The sequence below is a fragment of the Kogia breviceps genome, chromosome X (genome assembly GCF_026419965.1).
Source record: "Kogia breviceps isolate mKogBre1 chromosome X, mKogBre1 haplotype 1, whole genome shotgun sequence".
Taxonomy (NCBI): domain Eukaryota; kingdom Metazoa; phylum Chordata; class Mammalia; order Artiodactyla; family Physeteridae; genus Kogia; species Kogia breviceps.
This window is the reverse complement of record NC_081330.1, coordinates 40,189,026-40,215,063: the sequence shown is the minus strand read 5'-3', so window position 1 is coordinate 40,215,063 and position 26,038 is coordinate 40,189,026. Positions and strand designations below refer to the sequence as shown.

The 26,038-nt window shown below is 39.1% G+C and overlaps 1 protein-coding gene across 3 annotated transcripts in view; it reads left to right on the top strand.

Moving 5' to 3' along the window:
* Nucleotides 1-26,038, top strand: part of IL1RAPL2 (interleukin 1 receptor accessory protein like 2) — a 1,103,039-nt gene that overhangs the window by 603,353 nt on the left and 473,648 nt on the right. For all 3 annotated transcript variants that reach the window (XM_059051451.2, XM_067024304.1, XM_067024305.1), the window contains exon 4: nucleotides 16,305-16,491. In XM_059051451.2, the coding sequence (XP_058907434.2) occupies nucleotides 16,305-16,491 (187 nt within the window). The remainder of the gene's footprint in view (nucleotides 1-16,304; nucleotides 16,492-26,038) is intronic.

Sequence of the window (26,038 nt, the reverse complement as noted above, 5' to 3'; positions counted from 1 at the left end):
TTTCTACGCTTACATAAATCCATATTTTATATATATATATATGTATATGTGTATATATATATATATATATATATCACATACACACACAGAATAATGAATAATGTGGGGAGAGATTTTGTGTCACAAAAAAACCACAATTGGCCGTCATATTTGTTTTCATTGAACAGTGCAGTGGACATGCCTCCAATACAGTATGCAGGATCTACTTCATTCTTTAACATATTTCTCGTGTTTTCAAGATTTCTGCAGCTATCTCCTTCCCTATGGCCCAAGTTTCTCCCATATTCAAAAGTACTCTCTCTCTCAGTCTTGTACCCTACTTCACTCCTTCCCTTCACAGTCAAAGGTCCCTGAAGAAGAGCCCCCCTTCACTGAGCACTTCCTCACTTTCACTCACTCCTCAGTCTTTGCACTTAGGCTTCTGCCGTCTTCTGCCCCCCACACCCCCGATCTGCTCAAAGATCAGACATGGCCAGACCCAGTGAACACTTTTCACCTCCTGTCTTAGCGCCCAACCCCCTGCAGTCCTTAGCACTGCTGAACACACTCCCCTTGCAACTCTCTTCCCCCTGTCTCGACTACTCCTAAGTACTTCACTGTCTCCATGGTTCCCAATTAGGGGCGATTCTGCCCTCCAGTGGACATGTGGCAACACGTGGAGACATTTTTGGTTGTCATGATTTTCTGGGGGTGTGCGGCGTGCTACAGGCATCTAGTGGGTAGAGGCCAGAGATTCTGCCAAACATCCTACAGTTCACAGGACAGCCTCTGGAAATCTAGCCCCAACTGTCAGGAGTGCTGAAGCTGTGAAATCCTACTCTGTAGGGATATAAATAAGCCCAAGGTTTCTGTCAAGTGCAGGCCCTTTAATAACTAGCTAGGGATCTGGCCCCAAATCCTGATAATGATTATGTACATCTGCCCCCAAAGGAGACAACTCAGAGTCACATCCAGCTGCTGCAGAAATGTCCCAGGGTTAGGGTTAGGGTCAGGGCCATGAAAGCTTCAGTGACTAGGTTCACAGTCCCCAGTTAATGTTCAGGGCTCCTCCAGTTGTGTCTCAGTCTGGTGCAGGTATGACTCCTCAACATCTTTCCACCTGTGGGCTAAACCATACATTTAGCGCCCATCAACACAGCTTAGTCATCAGAGGGGGAGATGCAGACCATCCTCCCCCTCCCCCTTTCACCCCCTCCCTCTGAAAATTGATTTCACATTGGGGTATGTTCTATTCTACCTTTCTGAATTCACAAGGAGCTTTGTAGCCAGATTCCTCTCCCGCTGTTATCCTGGTGATGGGAGAGAGGAAATCTCAGGATGGCAAAATACTGTGGTCAGTGGTCTAGACCAGCAAACCCTCCAGGCACTGTCAAGTTGATGACTCACCTCCTTGGCAGTGGCACAAGTTCCCTGTTCAGATCTGTACCCAGTTCTGCCCACTGGGGACTGGGGAGGCTTCTCCTGTCATGGGGCTGAATGATGATAGTAGTCCTCATCTGCAGCTGGTGCTGGTGTCCTCTGTATGCAGCCCTGAAGGATTCCTTTAGTGGTGGCCCTGTTGTAAGCCCGGGGTTAACCCCAGGCCTGTTTTGATTGTTTCTTATGATGTAACTCTCCCGGAACATGAATGAGCTTCCTGTCCAGTTCATTCCTGGAGACTTGGGATGCAGGAATCCCCACTACCCATCACTCCCTGATGCACCTCCCCTGCCAGTTCCGACATTTTCTTTGATGGTTTGTGGTTTGCAACTGCTCTTCTGGTGTAAATTTCTGGCTTGGCAGTAATCTGGTTGCCCAGACCAAGAACCCTGTGGAGTTAGCTTAAACAAAAAAGGACCTGTGTAAAGTGGATTTTCACTCAGCACAACTGCAGGAAGTGAAAAGTGGTCAGGATGCCACTCTGCACGTCTGGGGTCACGGGATCAACTACTCTCTGCTTCTCTGTCTGTTCCCTGGGGCCTCAGACTGTGATTCTCTGAAGGCACTGGGCCTTTGTAAAGCACGTGGTTCTGTTCCCCCACAGCCGAGGCTAGGCCTCAGCTGTGGCCTCGGTGTCCATGACTCTGACCTTGCCCCCGATTCCCAGTGACCCACTGCTTCATTGCCCGACACCATCCTGGCTATGAACTCTGCCTCTCTGTTCAGATTCTCTAGTGTGAGGATCTGTTTGGCTCAGGATGGGTCAAATGTCCACTCCTGCTCCAGTCATCTACAGTCTAGTTTCAGGGGTGGGGGTGTTATATACTGTCTGCCCAGGTCCACCAGATGCTAGAGTTGGGGAGAGACACACACAGAAGCGGCAGTAGCTCTGGGGTGTCGAGTACTACTGCTCTGGAACACAAAGAGGGTCAACAGAACACGTCTGTCTCTCTAGGTCTCTCCCCCTAAGCCCCCAATCTACCACTTCCCCAGCCACCACCCCACACCCTACCTTCCACCCCATTTCCCCTCCTCTCTCACAGCTCCCTTGCCCCATTCAGCCACCCACCCGCCCTTTCCTTCCACTCTTCCCAAGCCCTCCCCCACCCCTCCCCCTCCCTCTGAAAATTGATTTCCCATCAAGGTACGTTTCTATTGTTTCACATTTCTGAATTCAAGGGTTTTATAGCCAGATTCCCCTCCCACAGAGGAAGCCAATTTTCTGCCTTGAAAACTTCACTTTACTCCAAGGGCAGCCCCAATCCCCTGGCCTTCGAAGTACTGGAGGTCTCCTCTGCTGGTGGGGACCAGGGTCCCTCCCATCTCTTTGTGGTTCTTGAGGTCTTATTCCCTGCCCCCCCCATCAGACCTCAAGCTAGAATCAGAGGGCCCCCAGCCGGGAGACGTCCGAGATGGAGCTCCTGCTGTGAATGGCGCTGCTGGTGGGGAGGACATGGGTACGTCTGGGAAGAGGAATAAGGGGAGAGAGCGTGCGGATGGGAATGAGGCAGCGAGCTGGACAGGACGGGGTTCCATTGAGGCTGTGGACCCGGGCTTTGCTATCCCAGATAAGTAACGCAAGGTGGCTGTGCCCACGGACCTGAGACCGCCCTCCCTGTGACTGCCAGAGGGGTAATTTTTCTGGTCTCCAACTCCGAGAAGCTGCATAAGGTCTCCACACAGCTCCTCTGCTCCCTCGGCAGCTTCTGGCCCTTCCACATCCTTCTGTCTTCCTCCTCCTTCTGTGGCTCCAGAAGCAGCTGCAGGAGGAGCAGTGGCCCCTGCCTCCTCTTCCTCCTCACCTGCTCCTTCTGTCCTGGTCCCGCTGGCAGTGGCCAGGCCTGGTCCCTTTGCACCTGGCTCCTGGAGAGAAGTGAGCAGATCTGAGTCCTGTTCTGGGGGTGGGGCAGCGAACGGGACTGGAGTGCGGGGGGGGGGGGGGGGGGCGGGCACGCGACTGGGGGCAGGTCGGGGGAAGGGCCAGGGACCAAGTCAGAGTAACATGGGACTATTCCAACTTCCAGAAACAATGGGGGGTTTGGGAACCCCCTACACTGTTGAAAGTCTTTGGAGGTTGGAAGAAACAGGAGTGGTCAGAAAAGACTCAGAACCAAGAACGTGAAGCACTTGTAATCAAGTACAAAAAGTCTCAAACACCTCCCCCACCACCACCATAATGGTTTGTCCCACTCGGGGCCCTCCCCTCCTAGAGATAGAATTTCTAGAACAGGAAACAGCCCCAACCTCTCAGTAGCCTCTGGCACCCCACTAGCTAGGAAGGTTCTGTAGGTCCTGTTCTAGACACAGCCAGATTCTGATACTTGGTCAGGAAACTTTCTTTAAAGGGCCATATAGTAATTATTTGAGACTTTGTAAGCAAAGGACCTCTATCCCAACTACTTGTAGCACAAAAGCCATCATAAGCAATACTCGAAGAAGTAGCTATGTTCCAGCAAATTTTTATTTATAGAAACAGACAACTGGTAGGATTTGGCTGGTAGTTTGCCAACTCCTGATCTAGATTCATATTTCCTGTGTGTCCCATAGATATCCCAAATTCAAATGTTCATAAATCAACATTTTCCCCAAGAAATGATTTTCCTCCTATATCCCTGTGTTGTTCAGTATAGAAATCTCAAAGTCACCACGACTACCCCCCTTTAATAACAATCAAATCAGTCACCAAGTCTTATTGCTAATACCTAAGGAACTTTTTTTGACATCCATTCCCATTTAGGGAATGTCCCTGTTGCTTTTTAAATTATCTCCCTGACTTTAATCTCTTTCGAATTCCTAATATCCTCCTAACCTTTCCTATGATCACATTACTCTCAAGCCTAAAAAAATTTGGTGGCTTCATGTGACAAATTACTTGGCTTGATGTTAGGGTCTCATCTCAGGCTAGCTCTCTCTATTTTCTTCTCACCCATTATTTATGTACCCAAGGGACTAGCCATGCAGAGACACTCGTGGTTTTAATTTATTTTTCCATCTGAAAAATCAGACGTTCATTATTTGTTATATGAGCATTATATTCTGTTCTATGAACTAGTTTGAAAAAGACAACATTTATTCTTTAAGGGTTTATATCAGATAGTGACAGAGAAAAAAGAATGATAAATCAGGCATTAAAGTATTACATAAGAAGGTGGTTAAGTACCAGAGGTATAAATCCCACTGTTTTAGCTCTCCTTAAAAATGTTATCATGTGTCTTCTTTCCATTTCAGTTTTTGTATTTTAATTATCAGACCTTAGTGGGAAGGGTTCATATTTTCCCTTGTTCTTGAGAGACTTGTGCAGAAAGAGCATTCAAAACATAATGTAGAAATTGGAATGGTGAGGAAAGGGGAGATACTGGAGTCAGGGAGACCCATTGGGATGCCACAGTAATTCAAAACGTAAACTAAGGGCAGTGGAATTTGGGACGGAGTGGTGCATGTACAGAGCTTTTTGCTAGGTAGAATTCATGGGAATACCTAATCATGATAGATAATACAGGAGGAATAACAGACTGTAGGGAAGAGGTACTAAGTTCAGTTTGGAACTGATAAGTGCCTTCATGACAGTAATATGGAATCTTAGTTAGATGGATGTACTAGGCTGGATCTTAAGAGAGAGGATAGAACTAGAGAAAAATATTATACATTTGGATGTCTTCAGCACTTAGTTTGTGGTTGGAGTCTAGTGCTTGAACAAAATTTCTGGAGATGAAGTTTGGAGGGAGAGAAGAAAAACACAAATAATCAAGCAAACAAAACAGAGGAAGGAAACCTGAGGCCTAGGGGAAGATGGCTAACATTTTGGAGATAGCCCAAGGAAGAAAAGCCAGCAGTAGAGTTATAAGGAGTGGTCAGAGAAGTAGACAATCCTAAGTGAGAGATATCTTAGAAGTAACGAGAGATTTAGAAAGTTGAAGGAGAGTTACAAGTTTCAAACAATGCATGGAGGTAAGGTAGGCTGAGGGTGAACAAGAGGTCATTAGATTTGGCTAGTAAGATGTCCTTGAGTCTAATGATAGAAATTCAAAAGAATTATGGGGAAGAAACCAAATGTTAGTGGGTCATAGAGTGAAGTTAGAGCAGCATGCAGAAATTTTGAATGTTGACCAGTCTTTTAAGACCTCTGACAGTGACAGTTATGGTGGGTAGGCAGGGATCAGAGAATAGATCATGGAGGCATAGGGTATGACAGCTTAGTTGCTAAGACAACTAACTTATATAATTGTCAACACAAAGATAGAATATTCTGGCTTCTGTATGAGGAGCAAGATAACCACATATAAAGGAAGCTCGGTGCTTTAGAAGTATTTGCAATGTAACTTGGGCGATAAAGCAAAACTTTTGTGAATATTATAAGAATAATTATAAAACTACTTTTTGCCAGATACAAAAATATCAGTGTAATCTAAATAGGAAGCATTGAAGAGGTAAGAAATACAGTTGACCTTTGAACAACATGGGTTTGAACTGCAGGGGTCCACATATGTGCCAGTTGTTTTCAATGGTAAATACTACAGTATTACACAATCCACAGTTGGTTGCACCATGGATGCAGAACCACAGATGGAGGAACCATGTATATGGAGGGCCAACTATAAGTTATATGTGGATCTATGATTGCACAGAGTATTGGCACCCCTAACCTCCTCACTGTTCAACTGTAGTTATAGAGTCAGTGAAAAATTGTCTTCAACCAAACAATAAATCAGGGGTCACTCGTAACATGTTGTGGCTTATGATAGTGGCAGGGAATCTTTTGAATTTCCCTTGTTTATTCCCTTACCTTTACACACATGTCAGTCAGTCACTGGCAACAGATTTTTAACTAGTTACCCGCACCCCTTGGTGGCAGATTGCAATTGCTTTCCTTGAGAATAGTGACGAACTTGCCACTGGAAAGATCCAAAATTCTCAGTTATCTATGAGTGGGTTATTTTACACACACACACACACACACACACACACACACACACACACACACACACACACACACTATTTTTCTTGAGTAGGTATCTGACTTACCTACTCCACTCCCAGATAAATTATAGTTTGTTTTGAATTCAGGGTGAATGACATTTTGATAACAAAATTTTATCTTGAGCCAGTAGTTTTTAGAATATATATAATTTCTATTGTAACCTGGTCCATTGGCTACTCTTTCTTTAAACAACAAAACAAAACATCTAGATTTACTTTACAGTTTGGCTTGGGAGTCAGTGGATAATGTATTAATTATACAGTGGTGATGATGTAAGAGGGGGTTACTTTCTATGGAGCACTTACCACATGTCAGGTACTGTGCTAAGAACTTTAAATTAGCTCATTGTTGAGAGACAATTCCCTATGGATCTCTTGCATTTCTGCATGACTTATGCACAGAGGCACTGTCCCTTGTCCCAGATTATCTTTTCAGGGATGTATGTATAGAAAACAGTCTTAAGGTAGAAATTGTGCCTCCCACCAGAGCAAATGACAGTTTTGCTTGCAGCCTTGGAAAATACAGATAGTATCTCCCTCTGGAGCAAAAGGCAGGCATGCCTGTGTCCCATTATTAAATAATTGTGCCCCCTAAGCTTGGGATTCCTGCCCTGTAATGCAGCCTACTGCTTGTGCTGGTGTCATCTGGCCCTCTTTGTATTGCCTTGTGGGAACTGGGTTTGGGGAAGCAAAACAAATACTGATATTCTGGCTATTTCTATTGCTGTGAATAATTAACTGTCCATTGTTTCTGACCCAAGAGTCTCTTGTCTTCTACCAACACCCATGAAAATTGGAAGTATGGTAAAAATCTCAGACCCTACATGGTTTTTAACACTTGTGTAACAAAACAACCCTATTAGGATAACTTTTATTATTCACATTTTACATATATAAAAATCAAACTCAGTGACCTGTCCAAAGATCCATGGTTAGGGCATGGTAGAGTAGGGATATGAAATGAAGCCTCTCTGACTGTAGTGGCCACGTTCCCAAGCAGTGAGAATTCTCAAGTCCAGTTCAGTTCAAGTCCTTGGGTTGACCTTTTCTTGGACTGCATCATGAACCATTAGGAAATTATGTTTGAATAGTCCTGGGTTGGAGATTATCAATGTCATTCCAAAGGCTGAGTGTTCATTTTAGCAGGGGAGAAGTTAATAAAGTATTCCCTGTTCATACCTCCAATGATTCCTTGTTTGTTTATTAACTGTGTTTCTGCCTAATGGAACAAATGTACATAAATTCAAACCTATTATATTGACATTATTATAGACTAGAGATATCACTCATGAAAGATAGCATTCTTTATTAAAAAACAAACAGAAAACCACAAAAAGCCCTGTACTCTTCACAACTATAAATAAGACTATTTGCTTATAGACTGAAAAATAGAAAAGTGAAATTTTCAAAAGATCTTGTATTCCCTCAACTTATTATAGCACATATATTTTTTGTTATTGTGTTAAGTTTACATCTGCTTTTTAAATATAGCCAAGCGGCATGGCACATAGAAGTTTCTCAAAAATGTCATTTGAATGCATCTAAAAGGTTGTGGCTCTTCATAAAATAATAATATTAAGAAATTGGTCAGAGCTTTGACCCTCTTGGTCATTTCTTGAAAAAAGACTTTATTTTTCAGAGAAGTTTTAGGTTCATGATAAAATTGAGAGGAAGATACAGAGATTTCCCATATACCTCCTGCCCACATACATGCATACACCATTATCAACATCTCTCATCAGAGTGGAACATTTGTTACAATTGATTAACCTACATTGACACATCATTATCACCCAAAGTCCATAGTTTTCATTGTGGGTCACTCTTGGTGTTGTACATTCTATGGGATTGGATAAATGTATAGTGACATGTATCTACCATTATAGTATCATAAAGAGTATTTTCACTACCCTAAAAATCCTCAGTACCCCACCTATTCATACCTCCCCCCAAATCTTGTCAACCACCGATCTTTTATTGTCTCCATAGATTTGCCTTTTCTACAAGGTCACATAGTTGGAGTCCTGCAGTATGTGGCCTTTTTAGAGTGCCTTTTTTTTTCTTTCTTAATAACATGTATTTAAGGTTCCTCCATATCTTTCCTGGCCTGATAGCTCATTTCTTTATAGCACTAAATAATATGCCATTGTCTTAGATGTACCACAGTTTATCCATTCACCTAACTGAAAGACATCTTGGTTGCTTCTAAGTTTTGGTAATTATGAACAAAACTGCTATAAATGTCTATGTGCAGGTTATGCGCGGACATAATTACTTTACTCCTTTGGATGGATACCAAAGAACATGAATACTAGATCATATGGTAAAAGTATGTTTCATTTTGTACGAAACTGTCAAACTATCTTGCAAAGTGGCTGTACCATTTTGCATTCCCACCATTAATGAATGAGTGTTCCTGTTGATCTGCATCCTCACCAGCATTCGGTGATGTCACTTGTTCTAGATTTTGGCCATTCTGGTAGGTGTGCAATAGTATCACATTGTTGCTTTAATTTGCATTTCCCTGATGACGTCTGATGTACATCTTTCCAAATGCTTATTTGCCATCTGTGTACCTCCTTTGGTGAGGTGTCTGTTAAGGTCTTTGGCTCATTTTTATGTTGGGTTATTTTCTTACTGTTAAGTTTTAAGAATTATTTGTATATTTGAGATAATTTTATTAGATGTGTCTTTGGCAAATATTTTCTCCCAGTCTGTGGCTTGTTTTCTAATTCTTTTGATACTGTTTTTGGTAGAGGAGAAGTTTTTCATTTTAATGAAGTTCAGCTTATCAATTATTTCTTTCATGGATCATGCCTTTGGTGTTGTAATTTAAAAAAAAATATTGCCATATCCAGTGTCATCTAGGTTTTCTTCTATGTTGTATTCTAGGAGTTTTATAGTTTTGCATTTTACATTTAGGTCTATGACCCATGCTGAGTTACTTTTAGTGATGGGTGTAAGGATCTGCATCTAGATTCATTTTTTTTTGCATGTGGATGTGCAGTTGTTCCAGTACCATTTGTTGCAAAGACTGTTGTCTTTGCTCCATTGTATTGCCTTTGCTTCTTCACCAAAGATCAGTTGAGGGCTTCCCTGGTGGTTCAGTGGTTAAGAATCCTCCTGCCAATGCAGGGGACACGGGTTTGAGCCCTGGTCCAGGAAGATCTCACATGCTGCAGAGCAACTAAGCCCGTGTGCCACAACTACTGAGCCTGAGCTCTAGAGCCCGCGAGCCACAACTACTCAAGCCCATGAGCCTATAGCCCATGCTCCACAACAAGAGAAGTCACTGCAACGAGAAGCCCGCACACTGCAAGGAAGAGTAGTAGCCCCCACTTGCTGCAACTAGAGAAAGCCCCCATGCAGCAAAGAAGACCCAACATAGCCAAAAATAAAATAAATACATTTTTTAAAAATGAAGGCAAAGGAAAGATTTCTCAGATAAATATATATATATATATATATATATATATATATATATATATATATATATATATATATCAGTTGACTATATTTATGTGGATTTATTTCCAGGCTCAATGTTCTATTCCATTGATCTATTTGTCTATTATTTTGCCATTATAGCAATGCCTCAATTACTATAGCTTGATATTAGACCTTGAAGTCAGGTAGTGTCAGTCCTCCAGCTTTGTTCTTCTCAGTGTTGTAGTTATAATCATCTAGATCTTTTAAATATTTTGTTAGATATATATCTATGTGTTTCATTTAGGGTTTTCTAAAATATAAATGGTATTGTGATTTTAATTTCAAATTTAAAACTTGTTCATTGCTGACATATAGGAAAGCAATTGACTTTTGTGTATTAACCTTATATTCTGCAACCTTGCTATAAATGCTTATTAGTTCCAGGCACTTTTTGGCAGTTCTTTCAGATTTTCTACATAGAAAATCATGTAATCTATGAATTTTCTTGTCTACTGCATTAACTAGGACTTCCAGTATAATGTTGAAAAGCAGTGGTGAGAGAGGACATACTGCCTTATTCCTGGTCATTGTTGGAAAGCTTCTAGTTTCTCACTCTAAGTATGTTAGCTGTAGGGTTTTTTGTAGATATTCTTTATCAAGTTGAGGAATTACCCCTCTAGTCCTAGTTTACTGAGAGTTTTTATTATGAATGGGTTTTGGATTTTGGCAAATGCTTTTTCTGTGTCTACTGATCTGATCATGTGATTTTTTTCTACTTTAGCTTGTTGATATGATGGATTACATTAATTGCTTTTTGAATGTCAAACCAGGATAAATCTCACTTCGTTGCGGTGTATAATTCTTTTTATACATTTGATTTGCTAACATTTTGTTGAGGATTTTGCATCTATGTTCATGAGAAATATTGGTCTGCAGTTTTCTTTTAATGTCTTTGGTTTTGCTCTCAGGGTAATGATGGCCTCATAGAATGACTTAGAAAGTATTCCTTCTGCTTCTGTCTTCTGAAAGAGATTATAGAGAATTGATATAAGTTCTTTCTTAAATATTTGATAGAATTTACCAGTGAATCTATCTGGGCCTGGTGCTTTCTGTTTTGGAAGGTTATTAATTATCTATTCAATTACTTTAATAGCTATACGTCTATTCATATTGTCTGATTCTTCTTGTATGACTTTTGGCAGATTCTGCCTTTCAAAAAATTGGTCCATTTCATCTAGGTTATCAAATTTGTGGGCATAGAGCTGTTCACAGTATTCCTATGTTATGCTTTTAGTATTCATGGGATTTGTATGTCCCCTCTTTTATTTCTGATATTAGTAATTTATATCCTCCCCCTTTTTTTCTCCTCTTGGTCTTTTAAAGTATTAACCTTTCATGTTTGCAGTTATATATACTTATTTCTGCACTCATATGAAAGTCTCCTTTTCCACACAAATATGTTTTTCAGTAAAATCTTCTTATTTTATAATGATTCTCAAGAAATGGAATTCACCAAAGGGCCTAATACCCTGTTTGTTTATTCATTTGTTTCCCTTCCATGAATTTGGTATAATATCAGTTCATAGTTCTTTTGGTTTGAGGACAATATCATCCAGTAATTGTAGATTGATTAATTGATAGTTATGCATAGTGGTCAATTCACATTTCAAAATTTCAGAAAACACACTTTGTTTTAGTTTATTAACCATTAGATAGTTCTGTGATTTTCAAGGAAAGTATTTTGAAATGAGGATAAGACAGTTGAAGGAACCATTTAGAAGAGTTTCAGCTATATCCTGAGGCATTTTTTCTGGGCTTCTGCTTTTAGATATGAAAGAGTTCTGTAATTTATTTAGTTTATTTTCACTAGGTTAGCACTGGTGATACAACAAATGCACTTAAACTCAAAGTTTGAAATACAACGTTAGATTTTATAATATTAGCATGTTTTATAAATGGGAATTAGAAAGGGGCATCTGTATTTCTCATATATGTTTTAAATCCTAGGTCTTACTTTTCCCCTTAGGGAACCCAAGATGATCAACATTTCCCCTTAGAAATATTTCTGCAAAAAAGTGCATAAATTATGACCTAAAGTAGCTAACACTAAATCTTTGGAATAGAAAACAAGGTTTATTTACAAATTTGAAAATTCTGTGCTGTGCATTTTAATAGCAGTGTTCTTTAAGTGTTATCTTTATACATCTGCATTTCTTTCTGTGAGCATCCCCAAGTTGATGTGGATAACCGTGAGTTAGTTAAGCTTATAGCATCAAGTTCTGAGAGTGGCCAGGGTCTAACAGCCAGAACCTTGGTTCTAAGCCACTGACCAGCTATATGATCTTGACTAAGTTATTTATCCTCTCTGTGTCTCTGTTTTACTCCTATACAAAATGTAGATGATATTTACCCTGCACCTTTTCCTGGATTATTGCCAGAATTAAGTAAGATAGGAGACATGGAAATACTTGAAAGATTACAAATGTATACAATTGTAAGGCATTGCTGCAACATCACTGCAAAGGCCCTTTGCTCATGTTGAGCCTGAATGTGCTCCTTGTGCCCCTCAGGATGTGAAGGGAGGACATGAAAAAAAGTACAATTCCCATTCTTGCACACTCGTCAGTCTGCCTCCTCAAACTTGCACAGCTCTAATTTTACCTAATGAAAGAAAAGTAACATTTTTAGGTCCCAGTTGCAGGAAACATTTTAAATAGAACTAGCCTGTGGCATTTTTCAAAGTAAAATCTATATAATGTGAGATTGTTAGCAGGAACTGTGCCAGGGCTGGATTACACAACTAATGAAAATCAACCTGATTCTCAGACTGTCAGGCATCCTTGATCACACAGCCCCCAAGTCAGCAATGGAAACAACAGGACTCACACCAGGCCTTGTCTTGAGTTCCGGAGAACTTGGTCGTCATCAAGGATTTCATACTAGGGCTTGCTCATGGGCTAACAAGCAATCTGTCAGCAGCCTTTTACATGGTAAAGACCAGAGCAAGAGTGAATTCATGCAGAGCCCTGGTCAAGATAGTTTGTGGGTCAGAGTTAGAGAATATTTCCTCCTTCAACCTATCAGCCATTCCCAGCATGGGTTCCCTGCCCTCATCCTCATCCCAAGTTAATGAAGGTGCTGCTGGCATGACCTACATAGTGTATACTTTGGGCAGTTTGGAGAGGGAACACAAAACCTTGCCTAGGGGTCTGAGCTTTATTATAGAAGGAGTTTGTCTAAGAAACTTGCAAAAGCCTTAGTGGAACTCTTACTAACAATTCGACCTCCAAAGTTCTGGCCTTTGCCTAGTAGCTGGTATTCACAGTACCTGGAAGCTCCTTCTTGCCTTAGTTGCATTCTCTTGATTAACTTCTTTTTGTGCCTAGGTCAGTATATCTTTTTGATCCTTTCAGACCTTCATGGCACACTGGTACTAGGTCTGTTGCCTAACTGACCTCTTCTAGACTCTTTTCTCTCAAGTAGCACCCCAGGCCAGTGGCATATCTTAACCCATTGCTGCCAATGTATTGTTTTTATTATACTGGTGATTGTTCACAATTACTGCATCACATATAAATTATAATTATTAATTTATCAACAATATATGTACGAACTAATACAAGCGGTAATAACAATTCTAATGACAGTCTATTAAATAGTTACTATGGGCCAGATGCTGTGTTGTATGTTTTATATTTGCTTAATAGTTACAGCAGCCTGGAGAGGTCAGATATTATAACCATTCCAACTGAAAATAGTAAACTTAGTTTTGCTTAAGTTTGTATAATAAAAAGAGCTTCCTCCTCCAAACTCCAGTGGAGCCACCATAAAGGATTTCTTATCCTCATTTTTCAGCTGAGGAATCTGAGACTGAGAGATGTTACATAACTTGCCCAAGGACACAGAGCTAGTTGAACCTAGTGGATCTTAGTTCAAAGCTAGTGCTTTGTTATGAAACCACTATATTATATTGGTCCCTTACTTAGTCTACCCTATTTTCTCCTCAGGACTAAATAGATTTGGGATAGTAAGCTCCTTTTAGGGAACTGTACATTCTGTCTAATACTTCTATTGTTGAGACTGCTGGTCAACAGCTCTCTTTCCCTGGGTTTGTAACATAAAAATGGGAAGATATTTAACAAGTAAGTCTCTTTCACCTGTATGGATGGACACCGTGGAACAGATATGATCAAAGTCTGTGACATTAAGAACTGTTCATAATATTTTACATACTTAGCAGAGGTGGTTTTCTTTCTTCTTTGTTTAAAACTTTTTAAAAACTGTGACCATTTATCTTCCTTCCATCCTTTATACATACCCTAGTCCTCCTTGTCTTCCAGATATAGTCATTATAGTTTTTTCTTTGCTAATATGCTGATGCACCAAATTTGGCTAATCCTTACCCTGGTGGTACAAGAATACCTGCACAATTATCCTGAGTCATATTTAAACAGGGAATGTGATATTTGACCAGCCACATACATACATAATCTGTAGAATAGGGATGGGGTGGTTAGTACCATATGGGGTTTATGCAAAAGTAGAGCAGAGAGGACATGTCTCTTGAATACATACCTTTTGATGCCCACACATTTAATCAACTAACATTTACTAAGCACTTACTATCAACTTAGATCCCAGGAATAGAGTGATGAACAAGAGCAACAAATTCTTTGTTCACACTTAACAAAAAGTACATGATAGAAAATCAAAGAGAAGAGCAAGTATAAACAACCATGGCTCAAATAGGCTTAGTATATTCAAGAAACAGAGTAAATATGATCGCGACTGCACCCTAATGAGTGAAGGACAGAATGTTACGATAGGCTACATCATGTAGGATGTTAAAGAAAGCAAGGAGACATGGGCATGTTTAGCACTGAAGTATTGAAAATGGAGTCAAGAAGAGCCAAATTGATTGAACCAAATTTTACCTTATTGGCTGAGACTTAAAAACATTTCTGGTGGCTTTAGCTTCATGGCTCTTAAAGAAGCTGTCAAACATCTCTTAATAGAATTAAGTGTTCTTACATTTGATCCCTAGTGGGTATATATTAAACCCTTTCTAAGAACCTACATTGAGGAAGAGAGAAAAGCAATAGCTCACAATCTACATTGTATAATGGGGTTACATCTGAATATCAGAATGGAAGCGCATCTTCAGATGACACACGCATCGCATAGTCATGAGTACTTGCCAGTAATTAACTTCACTAGAAATCCAAGTAGCAGTCATTCTGATTAACTTAGTTTGTAAACCCAGTGGGCAGCAGCCATCTGCACTCCTGTGTTTTGTATGGTGTCTGGTATATTGTGAAATTTCAATGAATACTAATAAGTACAAACAGTAACAATCATTTGAGGCCATCTTAAAATTATTGGTTGGCATGCTAATCCCATGTATCAGGATTGTTATTACTTAGTTGTAAAAATACTCAGTTTTGAATTATCCCTGGCACTTTGTGTTTTTTAACAGCAGGTATCCCTTGATGTTTAGAACACATATGATTCTGAAATGTCTCACCAAGAGATTTACAGTTGACCTTCTTTTAAGTTTTACCAGGCTGCTTCTGATCTCTTCCTCATACTTTCCAGATTTCTTTTGTGTGGTTGATATCTTCTGGAGTCTAGGTAGAGTAGGGTAGGGAAATGTCATGGGATATACATAGGGAAATAAAGGCAGAATTCAATTTCATAAATACCCTTCTATTATGGGTTAGCCTATTAATGTCCAATTTCTAAAGCAGCTTTATGGTAAAATTCAATGTTGAAATTCCTTTATAATTCTAGTTTTGATGGATAAAATTAATCCACTCTGCTAGGATTTGTTCTTTGTAGGAACCCAAATTTGACCCCTGACATATCTCAGTAAACACCTTAAAAAGCTATGTAAGTTAACTGGTATCTTCTGTATGTTGATCTGTTTTTATTTTTATTTTATATTGGAGTATATTTAATTAACAATGATGTTGTACAGGTATACAACAAAGTGATTCAGTTATACCCATACAAGTTGTTGATCTGTTTTTTAGTATGTATCCTATAAAAGAAAATGTTGGCTTAGAAACCAATGGCAAAATTAACAATCCTTGGAATACCTGTTAAGGGATTGGCCATAAGGGCAAACCAGAAATGGCTATAGCCCTAGTTATAGACTTTCTCATAAGTTTTTGCTATCAGATTGTCAACATAGCAATGTTTACCACTGGGAAAGAAGTCTGACTGTTTTACATTTTACATTTCAGAAGATGAGTACAGCTGTTCTACGTAGCTATCTCATGGCCAGAGATGTCCATATTAGCATTTTGTTCCATATCTTCCTGTCAGTTGAAGTAGTACATTTTTGTGTTGTTTCCTTGTTGTTTCTGATTCCTAGGCAAGGTCCTAAATGGAAAAGTCAATATTCTTGAAATATACAGAGTAAAAACATAAGTGTAAACACCCAATAAAGCCATTTTGCTATTTCTCTATTCCTACAGAAACTCAACATATTGCATGAAGGTGTCAATGTCCTTGACTGTTGCAGAGAATGAATCAGGTCTGTGCTACAATAGCAGGATCCGCTATTTGGAAAAATCTGAAGTCACTAAAAGAAAGGAGATATCCTGCCCAGACATGGATGACTTTAAAAAGTCCGATCAGGAGCCTGATGTTGTGTGGTACAAGGTAACTCAGCATGATGTCAAATGCATTTTTTTACCCTAAGTCAATAGCTGGCTTGGGGAGATAAAAAGGGAGAGATTTTATTTTGAGTTTTTGGTATTAGATGTTTCACTGAGAAGAATCAGCAGATCCACAGCTAAATAATTCAGAGCTATGATTCCTATATATTACTGGTTTTCATGTACTTCCATCAGCAGGTGTCAGAAGCAATCCCAGCTTCTCCAATGACTAAAAATAAGGAAAATATCCCTTTACCCCAACTCATGAGAGCAAATGGGAAGAAGAGTGAAGACTGAAATAACACATGAAAGAAATTATTTGAGGGACCTAGAAATATTATTCACTGTTAGGAACAAAGGCCCATCTTTAAAAGTAATGGTGCTTACAAAAAATAACAACGATAATCATGGTCTATATTGTGAGAACCACTGCAGTCAGTGCAGACGAGAGAAATGGGCCCAGTGCAGGATGTGTGAACACTGGAAATAACGTGTTTATCTGGATATAAACCACACTCAAAGGTTGTACAGATGAGAGTTGAATGAAGGAACTGTTTACAGAGGTGTGGTTAGGGTTAAGGGAACCAAAAAGGGAAAAAGCTGTAAATTACCTCTCCTAGGTCTACTGTGGCAAGGGGAAGGAGCTGTATCTCTGGAACCTGGCAAGAGTGGAGCAGGCCTGTCAAAAGCTGTGGCCTTAGAGGAGCATATTAACTGGAAAACAGAGAGGGAGTGGACAGGATGGAAACCCTAACCCCTCTTAACTCTCGCCTTCTGGTTTCTTGCTAGTGTCTTCCCTCCCACCATGTGAGTTCAAACAGAATTCAGAGAGCAAAACCAGGGGTAGAATCAATAGTCTTCAGCTTCTCTGGGCACAGAGTAGGTCAGACAAAGACAGAGCATGGATCTAGGGCAGGAAGCAGAGAAATAAACATACAACCTTTCAACTATGATATTCTGGCTGCGAGCCTGGGCGCTGTGGTTCTAAAAGAGGACTGAGCAACCTCTGCCACCTCTGAGCCACACTGGTTGGCCCATGGTGAACATATATGACCATATATGGTGGCTAGAGGTGACCAAGGAGGTTTTCTGCACAGGTACTGTGCACATTATTGCAACCAAACACACACAAAAGGTAGGTCAGGTTGTTTCTGTAGTATCTGACAGACCCTCAGTTTCCAGGAAAGCCTAAACCCTAGCTCCTACAGTTGTCAGGTGCTTTTACATTTGGAAGTTCATCTATCTTCATACCTGGGGGAACTCGACAAGAGACAGCAAGAGCATGTCCTAACCTAGAACCTCAAGTCTCTTTGTGAAGTGTCATCCTCCTTTTTTTCCCTTAAAATTCTGACAGATAAAAAGGAACATTATGTTCATTATGGATAAATATAGAATATCCATACTTAGTGGGACCCTTCATGCCATCATCAGCCTTGTTAGTATTTCTTTTTTTTTAATTTTTTTTTTTTTTGCCACGCTGCACGGAATGTGGGATCTTAGTTCCCTGACCAGGGATCAAACCCACACCCCCTGCAGTAGAGGTGCGGAGTCTTAACCACTCGACCACCAGTGAAGTCCTAGCCTTGTTAGTATTTCTTAATCACTTACTATGTGCCATTCACTGTGCTAAGCTTGGTCTCTATATTATCTCACTTAAGTCTCAGTGCAACTCTGTGTGGTGGGTGCTATTATCATCATTTAACAGAGGAAAAATCTTGAGTCTTACAGGAATGTAGAGACTTGTCCAAAGCTACTCAGCTAACAAAGCCTCATTTTATATTCAAGGCAGTGTGGTTCCAGAGTCCATTTTCTTAATCATTACCCTCTCCTGCAATAGGCCTGGAGCTAAACCCAGCCTCTATCGCAGGCACTTCTTTAAGATGAGTAAAAAGGTTTTATTTCAATTTTATAGTTCAGGAAGGGAGGTTGACTAGCTCAAGGGTTAGCAGCTAGGAGTAAAATCCAGGTCATCAGCTTTCTCTTACAGTGTTCATTCTATCTCACCTTTTTGTCTTTTCACTAATTTCTTTCTTCCCCTTTCTTCACATCTCTATACATCACCATAGTCATTGTATACCAAAGCAGTTTATTCCTTGGAAAAAGATAACCCTCACTCTTTCTTAGAAATGGACCAATGATGGTGAAACAAAGGGCTTTTCCAGCTCTGCCTGGATAATAACATTTAATATTTATATAACATTTTACAATTGATAAATAATAAGCATAGATAATATTTATTAAGTACTTACTATATGCCAGACTCTATTTTAAGTGCTTTAGATGGATTAACTCAATTTCTAGTTTCTCAATCTCAATCTCTACTGTTTTATGTAGGTATTATTATTATCCCCATTTTACAAAAGATGTGACTGGAGACTCAGACAAGCTAAGTAACTCAACAAATGTCACACAGCTGTTTGTGACTTGCAGTTTGGCTCCTGGGCCCTTCCACTTAGCCATTACACTATACAAATGGATCAGGATAAAAAATTAAAACCAAAAGTTAAAGAGTCTCTGAAGCTCCCAAATGCATTGTTAACTCTTCACACATGGTTTTAAGTAAATCCTTGAAAAAGTTTATTGACGTATTGGGAAAATGTTTCCTTTTTAGCCAATACTTTGATAATCTGCCTTGCTTGCTTTTTAGTCTGTGCATTTTCTACCAGACTGAACATGAAGTGGTTTTGCTCTGGCTACAACAATGAAAAGAGGAGGACACATTTGTCCGGAGTTAATTCTGGTGCATATCCAAAGTTAGAAATGTACAATGTATTATCTCCAGTGTTTTAACAGTGAAAAGTATGTGTTGCATGATCCTTCTCCCAGTCCTCTTTTCAAATATATGTAATCTTTAAACTTGTTTCTTTTCCAACCATCCTGTTATGGCAGGCCTTTGGGGACTATTCTTCCATGCCTGCAGGTAATCACAGCTGAATAGGAAGGTAGAGGTGGCTCATATGGCACTGGGGCATGTTCATAAAGATGAATGAGTAAGCCTATCCTGGTTGTCCTTGGAATGTAAGAGATATGCATAAGGGGGCTGAAACTCCTCTATCTGAACTCTATTAGTTAGCAAAAGGAAGTGAGGAAAGGGCCTACACTTTCAGCACTTCCTCCTGACGCTGTGTATGGTGCTTAAACATTAGAACAGAATATACAATTATGTCAATGCTTTTCGAAACATTTTTGAAATGGGAGATAAAGATTATTTTCTTTATTGAACCAAGAACACGAGAACAACCTCATTATTCACTGAGGACACTTGACACAAGAGTGTAGAGTCCCTTTATCCCATTTCTAAACAAAATAATTCCCTAACCTTAATAGGACATTAGCAATGAAAATACAAATACATTCCTTGGGGTAAAACACATATCTATGTCATTAGTTACCTCAGCTGATAAAAGGCTGATGTTAATGAGGTCAAGTCTTCCAGTTTGAATCCTCCTTTTTCTTGCCACAATTATCTTAATTTCAGATGTTTACCATTGGTTATAATGGGGTGGTTGAGGGCATTATGGATAGGTCAGTGCAAATTCATTCATTCAGTTAGTATATATATATACTGGGTGCCTACTATGTGCATATTGACTATATATATCTAATTCATTTTTAATAGCTGTATCATAGTTCATAGGCTAGATATAACCTTGCTTTATTCAACCATTTTGCAGATGGATATTCAATTTTTTCTAGTTTTCTAAAAATAATCACAGTATTGCAGTAAACATCCTGTAAACATATTTATATCCTTACATCCATGGCGTACACGATAGGAATGATCTCTGTCAGTTCTATTATTCAGTATTATTTTGGAGGTTCTAGCTGATGCCATAAGAAAATTAAATTAAATATGCTATACAAACATTGGAAAAGAAGAGACAAAATAATCTTATTTTTCAGATTGTATAATTGTATACCAAGAAAACCCAAGAGATTAAACAACAACAAAAAATAGAACTAATGAGATAATTTGATAAGGTAGCTTAATAAAAATATACAAACTATTCAATAATTTTTATTTTTGCCAGTAATAATTGGTTAGATATATAAAGGAAAAAATGAAATTATCCCATTTACAACAATGAAAAACTGTAAAACACTTTGGAATACATTTAACAAAGATGGGAGGAGACCTATATAAAAATATAATTTTATTGAAGGACATAAAGCAGTCTAAATTAATGGAGAGACAGAACATATTTCTGCATTGGAAGATCTTATAGAAAAAAGATCAGTTATTCCCAATATTATATAAATAAGTAAACCAATTTGCTAAAATATGAATTTTTAGAAATTGACAACATGATAAACATTATAACATTCATATGGATGAATGAATATATCAGCTTTGCAAATGAAATTTTCGAAAAAAAACATTAATGAGAGGGGACTTAGTCTAACTGATACTGAACTCACTGCAAAACAGTAGCAATTAAAATAGTAAGCTTAAGAAAGCATAACTAGATCAGTTAAATAGAATAGAGAATCCAGAAACAGATAAAGTATGTATATATGAGATTTTGGATATGATAACATTTCATTTTAATGGGTTTGGAGGGAGGATAATGGCTTATTAAAAATGATGTGCACATAATTGACAATTCACTTGCAAAAAAATAGATATCTGACTCATACCATGTTTAAGAAAATTGCAGATGGATTGTGAGGAGTTAATTTCATCTCCTAAATAATAGTCTAGGAATGACCATTTCTAAATGCTGTCACTCATTACAATGAGATAAGCTTCCAAAGTTAGGAGCTTTACAGTTATTTATCTTGCTAAACATTCTGACAATTTTCTTTCTTTTTTAAAAATGCTAAGTTGGGTAGTATGGGTAGTATGGGCAGTATGGAGGGTTTTTTTGTTTTGTTTTTGTTTTTGTTTTTTTGTGGTACACGGGCCTCTCACTGTTGTGGCCTCTCCCGTTGCGGAGCACAGGCTCCAGACGCGCAGGCTCAGCGGTCATGGCTCACGGGCCCAGCCGCTCTGCGGCATGTGGGATCTTCCCGGACTGGGGCACGAACCCATGTCCCCTGCATCGGCAGGTGGATTCTCAACCACTGCGCCACGAGGGAAGCCCAGTATGGAGTTTTTTTAATTTAATTTTTATTTTATATTTGAGTATAGTTGATTTACAATGTTAAGTTTCAGGTATACAACAAAGTGATTCAGTTATACAGATACATATATCTATTCTTTTTCAGATTATTTTCCCATATATGTTATTATAGAATATTGAATAGAGTTCCCTGTGCTATACAATAGGTCCTTGTTGATTATCTATTTTATATATAGTAGTGTGTATATGTTAATCCCAAACTCCTAATTTATGCCCCCCCCCCCCTTTCCCTTTTGGTAACCATGAGTTTGTTTTCGAAGTCTGTGAATCTGTTTCCACTTTGTAAATACGTTCATTTGTTTCTGCTGAAAAATCAGCTGTTAACCTTATGGGCATTCCCTTGTATGTTATTTGTTACTTTTCCCTTGTTGCTTTTAATATTTTCTCTTTGTCTTTAAGTTTTGTCAATTTGATTAAAATGTGTCTTGGCGTGTTTCTCCTTGGGTTTATCCTGTATCGGACTCTCTGTGCTTCCTGGACTTGAGTGTTTCCTTACCCATGTTAGGGAAGTTTTTGGCTACTATCTCTTCAAATGTTTTCTCAGGCAGATTCTCTCTCTTCTCCTTCTGGGACCCCTATAATGCGAAGGTTGGTGTGTTTGAAGTTGTCCCATAAGTCTCTTAGACTGTCCTCATTTCTTTCCACTCCTTTTTCTTTATTCTGTTTCATGACAATTGTTTCCACCAGTCTGTCTTCCAGCTCACTTATGCCTTCTTCTGCCTCATTTATTCTGCTATTGATCCCTTCTAGTGTATTTTTCATTTCAGTTATTGTATTATTCATCTCTGTTTGTTCTTTAAATCTTCTGGTTCTTTGTTAAACATTTCTTGTATCTTCTCAGTCTGTTCCTCCATTCTTTTTCTGAGATCTTGGATCATCTTTACTATAATTATTCTGAATTCCTTTTCAGGCAGATTGTCTATCTCCACTTCACTTAGTTGTTCTTCTGGGCTTTTATCTTGTTCCTGCATCTGGAACATATTTCTCTGCCATCCCATTTTGTCTAACTTTCTGTATTTGTGGTCTCTGTTCTGCAGGCTGTAGGATTGTAGTTCTTCCTGCTTCTGGTGTCTGCCCCTGGTGGGTGAGGTTGGTCCAAGGTTTTGTGCAGGCTTCCTGGTGGGAGGGACTGGTGCCTGCCCACTGGTGGGTGGTGCTGGGTCTTGTCCCTCTGATGGGCAGGGCTGTGTCAAGGGGTGTGTCTAGAGATGGCAGTGGGCTCAGGACAACTTTAGGCAACCTGTCTGTTGATGGGTGGGTCTGTGTTCCCACTCTGTTGGTTGTTTAGCCTGAGGTGTCCCAGCACTGGAGCCTTCAGGCTGTTGTGTGGGGCCAGGTCGCAGTGCCAAAATGGTGACCACCAGGGGAGTTCACTCTGAGGAATATTGCCTGGGGTCTCTGCCACCAGTGTCCTTGCCCCTGCAGTGGGCCACAGCCAACCCTCGCCTCCCCAGGAGAGCCTCCAAGACCTACAGGTAGGTCTGGCCCAGGCTTCTATGGAGTCACTGTTTTGCCCACAATCCCAGTGCACATGAAACCTCGTGTGTGCCCTTGAAGGTGGAGTCTCTGTTTCCGTCCATCCTGTGGATCTCCTGCACACAAGCCCACTGGTCTTCAAAGCCAAATGTTCTGGGGGCTCCTCCTCCTGATGCCAGACCCCCCGGCTGGGGAACCTGACATGGGGCTCAGAACTCTCACTCCTATGGGTGAACATCTGTGATATAATTATTTTCCAGTTTGTGGGTCACCCACTTGGTGGTTATAGGATTTGATTATATCATGAAAGTGCCCCTCCTACCATCCTGTGGCTTCTTTTTTGTCTTTGGATGTAGAATATATTTTTTGGTAGGTTCCAGTCTTTTTTGTCAATGGTTGCTCAGCAATAAGTTGTGATTTTGGTGTTTTCATGAGAGGAGGTGAGCTCAAGTCTTTCTAATCTGCCATCTTGTCTCCCAGAAAATCCTGACAGTTTTCTTAAAGAGGGAAAAAGAAGGTCATTGAAGACCTTGTAATACCACAGCCCAAATGGCCAACACATTTTGGCTAAAAAAATGGTTTAGCAAAATGCTTGGGATTTTTGAATCCCTTTTGAAAATGTGTTGATATTAGTATGTACCTTATTTTGTAACCATAAAATTACATTCCATCCTGAAAATCTTAATCTATTTAACTAGAATTTTCAAAGATACTTTTATCCAGAAGGACTGAGCTAGGAATCCCATGAAAGCTTCAATTTTATGTGCCCTAAAACCACAGTCAGCGACACAAGATTTAAGACCCGATTATCCTTGTTTTTTTTTTTTTTTTTAGGTATGGCATTAGAAATGGGAAAATGGTTATTTATTATTTGCAAATTATAAAGAAGATGGGTTGCTATTTGAGGAATGGGTATTTAATATGTGTAAGAGGCACTGGTCTTTGAGTCTGGGGACCTGGATTCTGGTCAACATTACACCATTAATGTGGATGAGTAATTGGATGACACTTGGCCTCTATTTTCCCACATATAAAATAGATATAACAATGTATGCCATATGTCTCAGACATGTTATAAACATCTAATGACTAAAGTCCTTGATATTTGCTGCTACTATAGAAAGGAAAAAGTTACATAGGAAGCTAGAAGCAAAGTTACCTAGGACATCTCAAACTCCAATTGGGAATTTAAGATTGAGGGTTTTTTAAGTCCTGTTATTCTGTATAATCTACAAACATAAAATACATCCTTTTTACTTGTACAATTTGATGTGTTTTGGCAAATATATACACCACAAACAAGATACAGAACATTTTCATCATTCCAATTTTCTCCATGTCCTTTTGTATTCAGTCCCTTCCTCCAAGCTCCAGTCCTTGCTAAAAAGATATCTGTTTTCTATTCCTATGATTTTGTATTTTCCAGAATGTCATATAAACAGAATAATATGATATGTAGCCTTTTGTGCCTATCTTTGCTCACTTAGCATAATTCATTTGAGATTTGTCAATGTTGTGGTATATATCAATAGTTCATTCCTTTTATTGCTGAATAATAGTCCAATATTCCACTGTAAAGATGTACCACCCATTGATGACCATTTGCTGCTGGGTTTTGGTGGTTAGGAATAAAGATCTTATAAGGTTGAGTTTTGACTGTCCAATTTCTGGATTTATCAAAATGATATGTTTTTGTCAACTTCTATAATTTTTGATGTGTTTGTTTTCCTCAAATTTAACAGGAGTTTGCTATAAGAAGTTTGTTATAAGAATCCAGACTTTAAAGGGTCTTCCTGTGTATCCTTAATGGCATTAATGACATTTGAGGGATAAAAACAGGTCAAAGTAAATTAAAGCCTTTTAAGCAATGTCTCTTTTTATAATCTGACTACCTTCTATGTATCCATTAGAATGATCTTTTAGAAATGCACATCTAATCATAATGTGCCACTATTTAAAGCACTCCAATGATTCTATAAAAACTTTTAGTTAGTAGTTCCTTTTTGTTGAGTATTTACAGGGCCTGACACTGTGCCACACATGTTCATTAATTAGCTAATTCAATTCTTAGAACAACCTTATGAGATAGGTTATATAGTGACAGAGCTGAGATTTGAAACCTGACAGTGTGCAAATATCTTAGAATGGAATTTAAGGCTTTTAGTATCTGGCCTCAGCCTACTCATTGCCACTCTCAAGAGAGCAAAACTATTCATATTTTTTGTCCACTCCATGGTTTTTCACATCTGAGTTCTACACATGTTATTCCCTCTGTCCTGTATGTCCTGCTTGCCTGCCTAACTTTTATATATTGTTCAAAACTCAGCTCATTTGCTTATAGTAACCTATCTGTACACCAAACCTTTCTGTCATACCTAGTCTGGTATGATCTAGTTGGTAATCTTGGATGAGCCAGCATTAGAATGACTTCAAATGTTTCTTCTGTTCCTTTCTCACTTTCTTCTCTTTCTGGTATTCCCATTATATTTATGCTACATCTTTTGTACTCCTCTCACAGTTCTTAGATATTCTGTTCAATTTTTTTCATTCTTTTTCCTCTTTGTTTTTTAGTTTGGGAGGTTTCTACTGATATACCTTCAAGCTCACTAATTCTTTCCTCGGCCATGTCCAGTCTATGAATATGCCTATCAAAGACATTCTTTATTTCTGTTACAGAGTTTTGATTTCTAGCATTTCCCTTTTGATTCTAAGAGTTTCCATCTCTCTTCTGTTCTTAAATATTGTCCACTATTTCTATTAGTGTCATTAACATATTAATCATACTTATTTTAAATTCCCAGACTGGTAATTCCAAAATTTCTGCCCTATCTTAGTCTGGTTCTGATGCTTCCTCTTTCTCTTCGAACAGTGTGTTATTTTCTGTCTTTTAGTATGCCTTGTAAATATTTTTAAAAATCCAGACATGATGTACTTGGTAAAAGGAACTGAAGT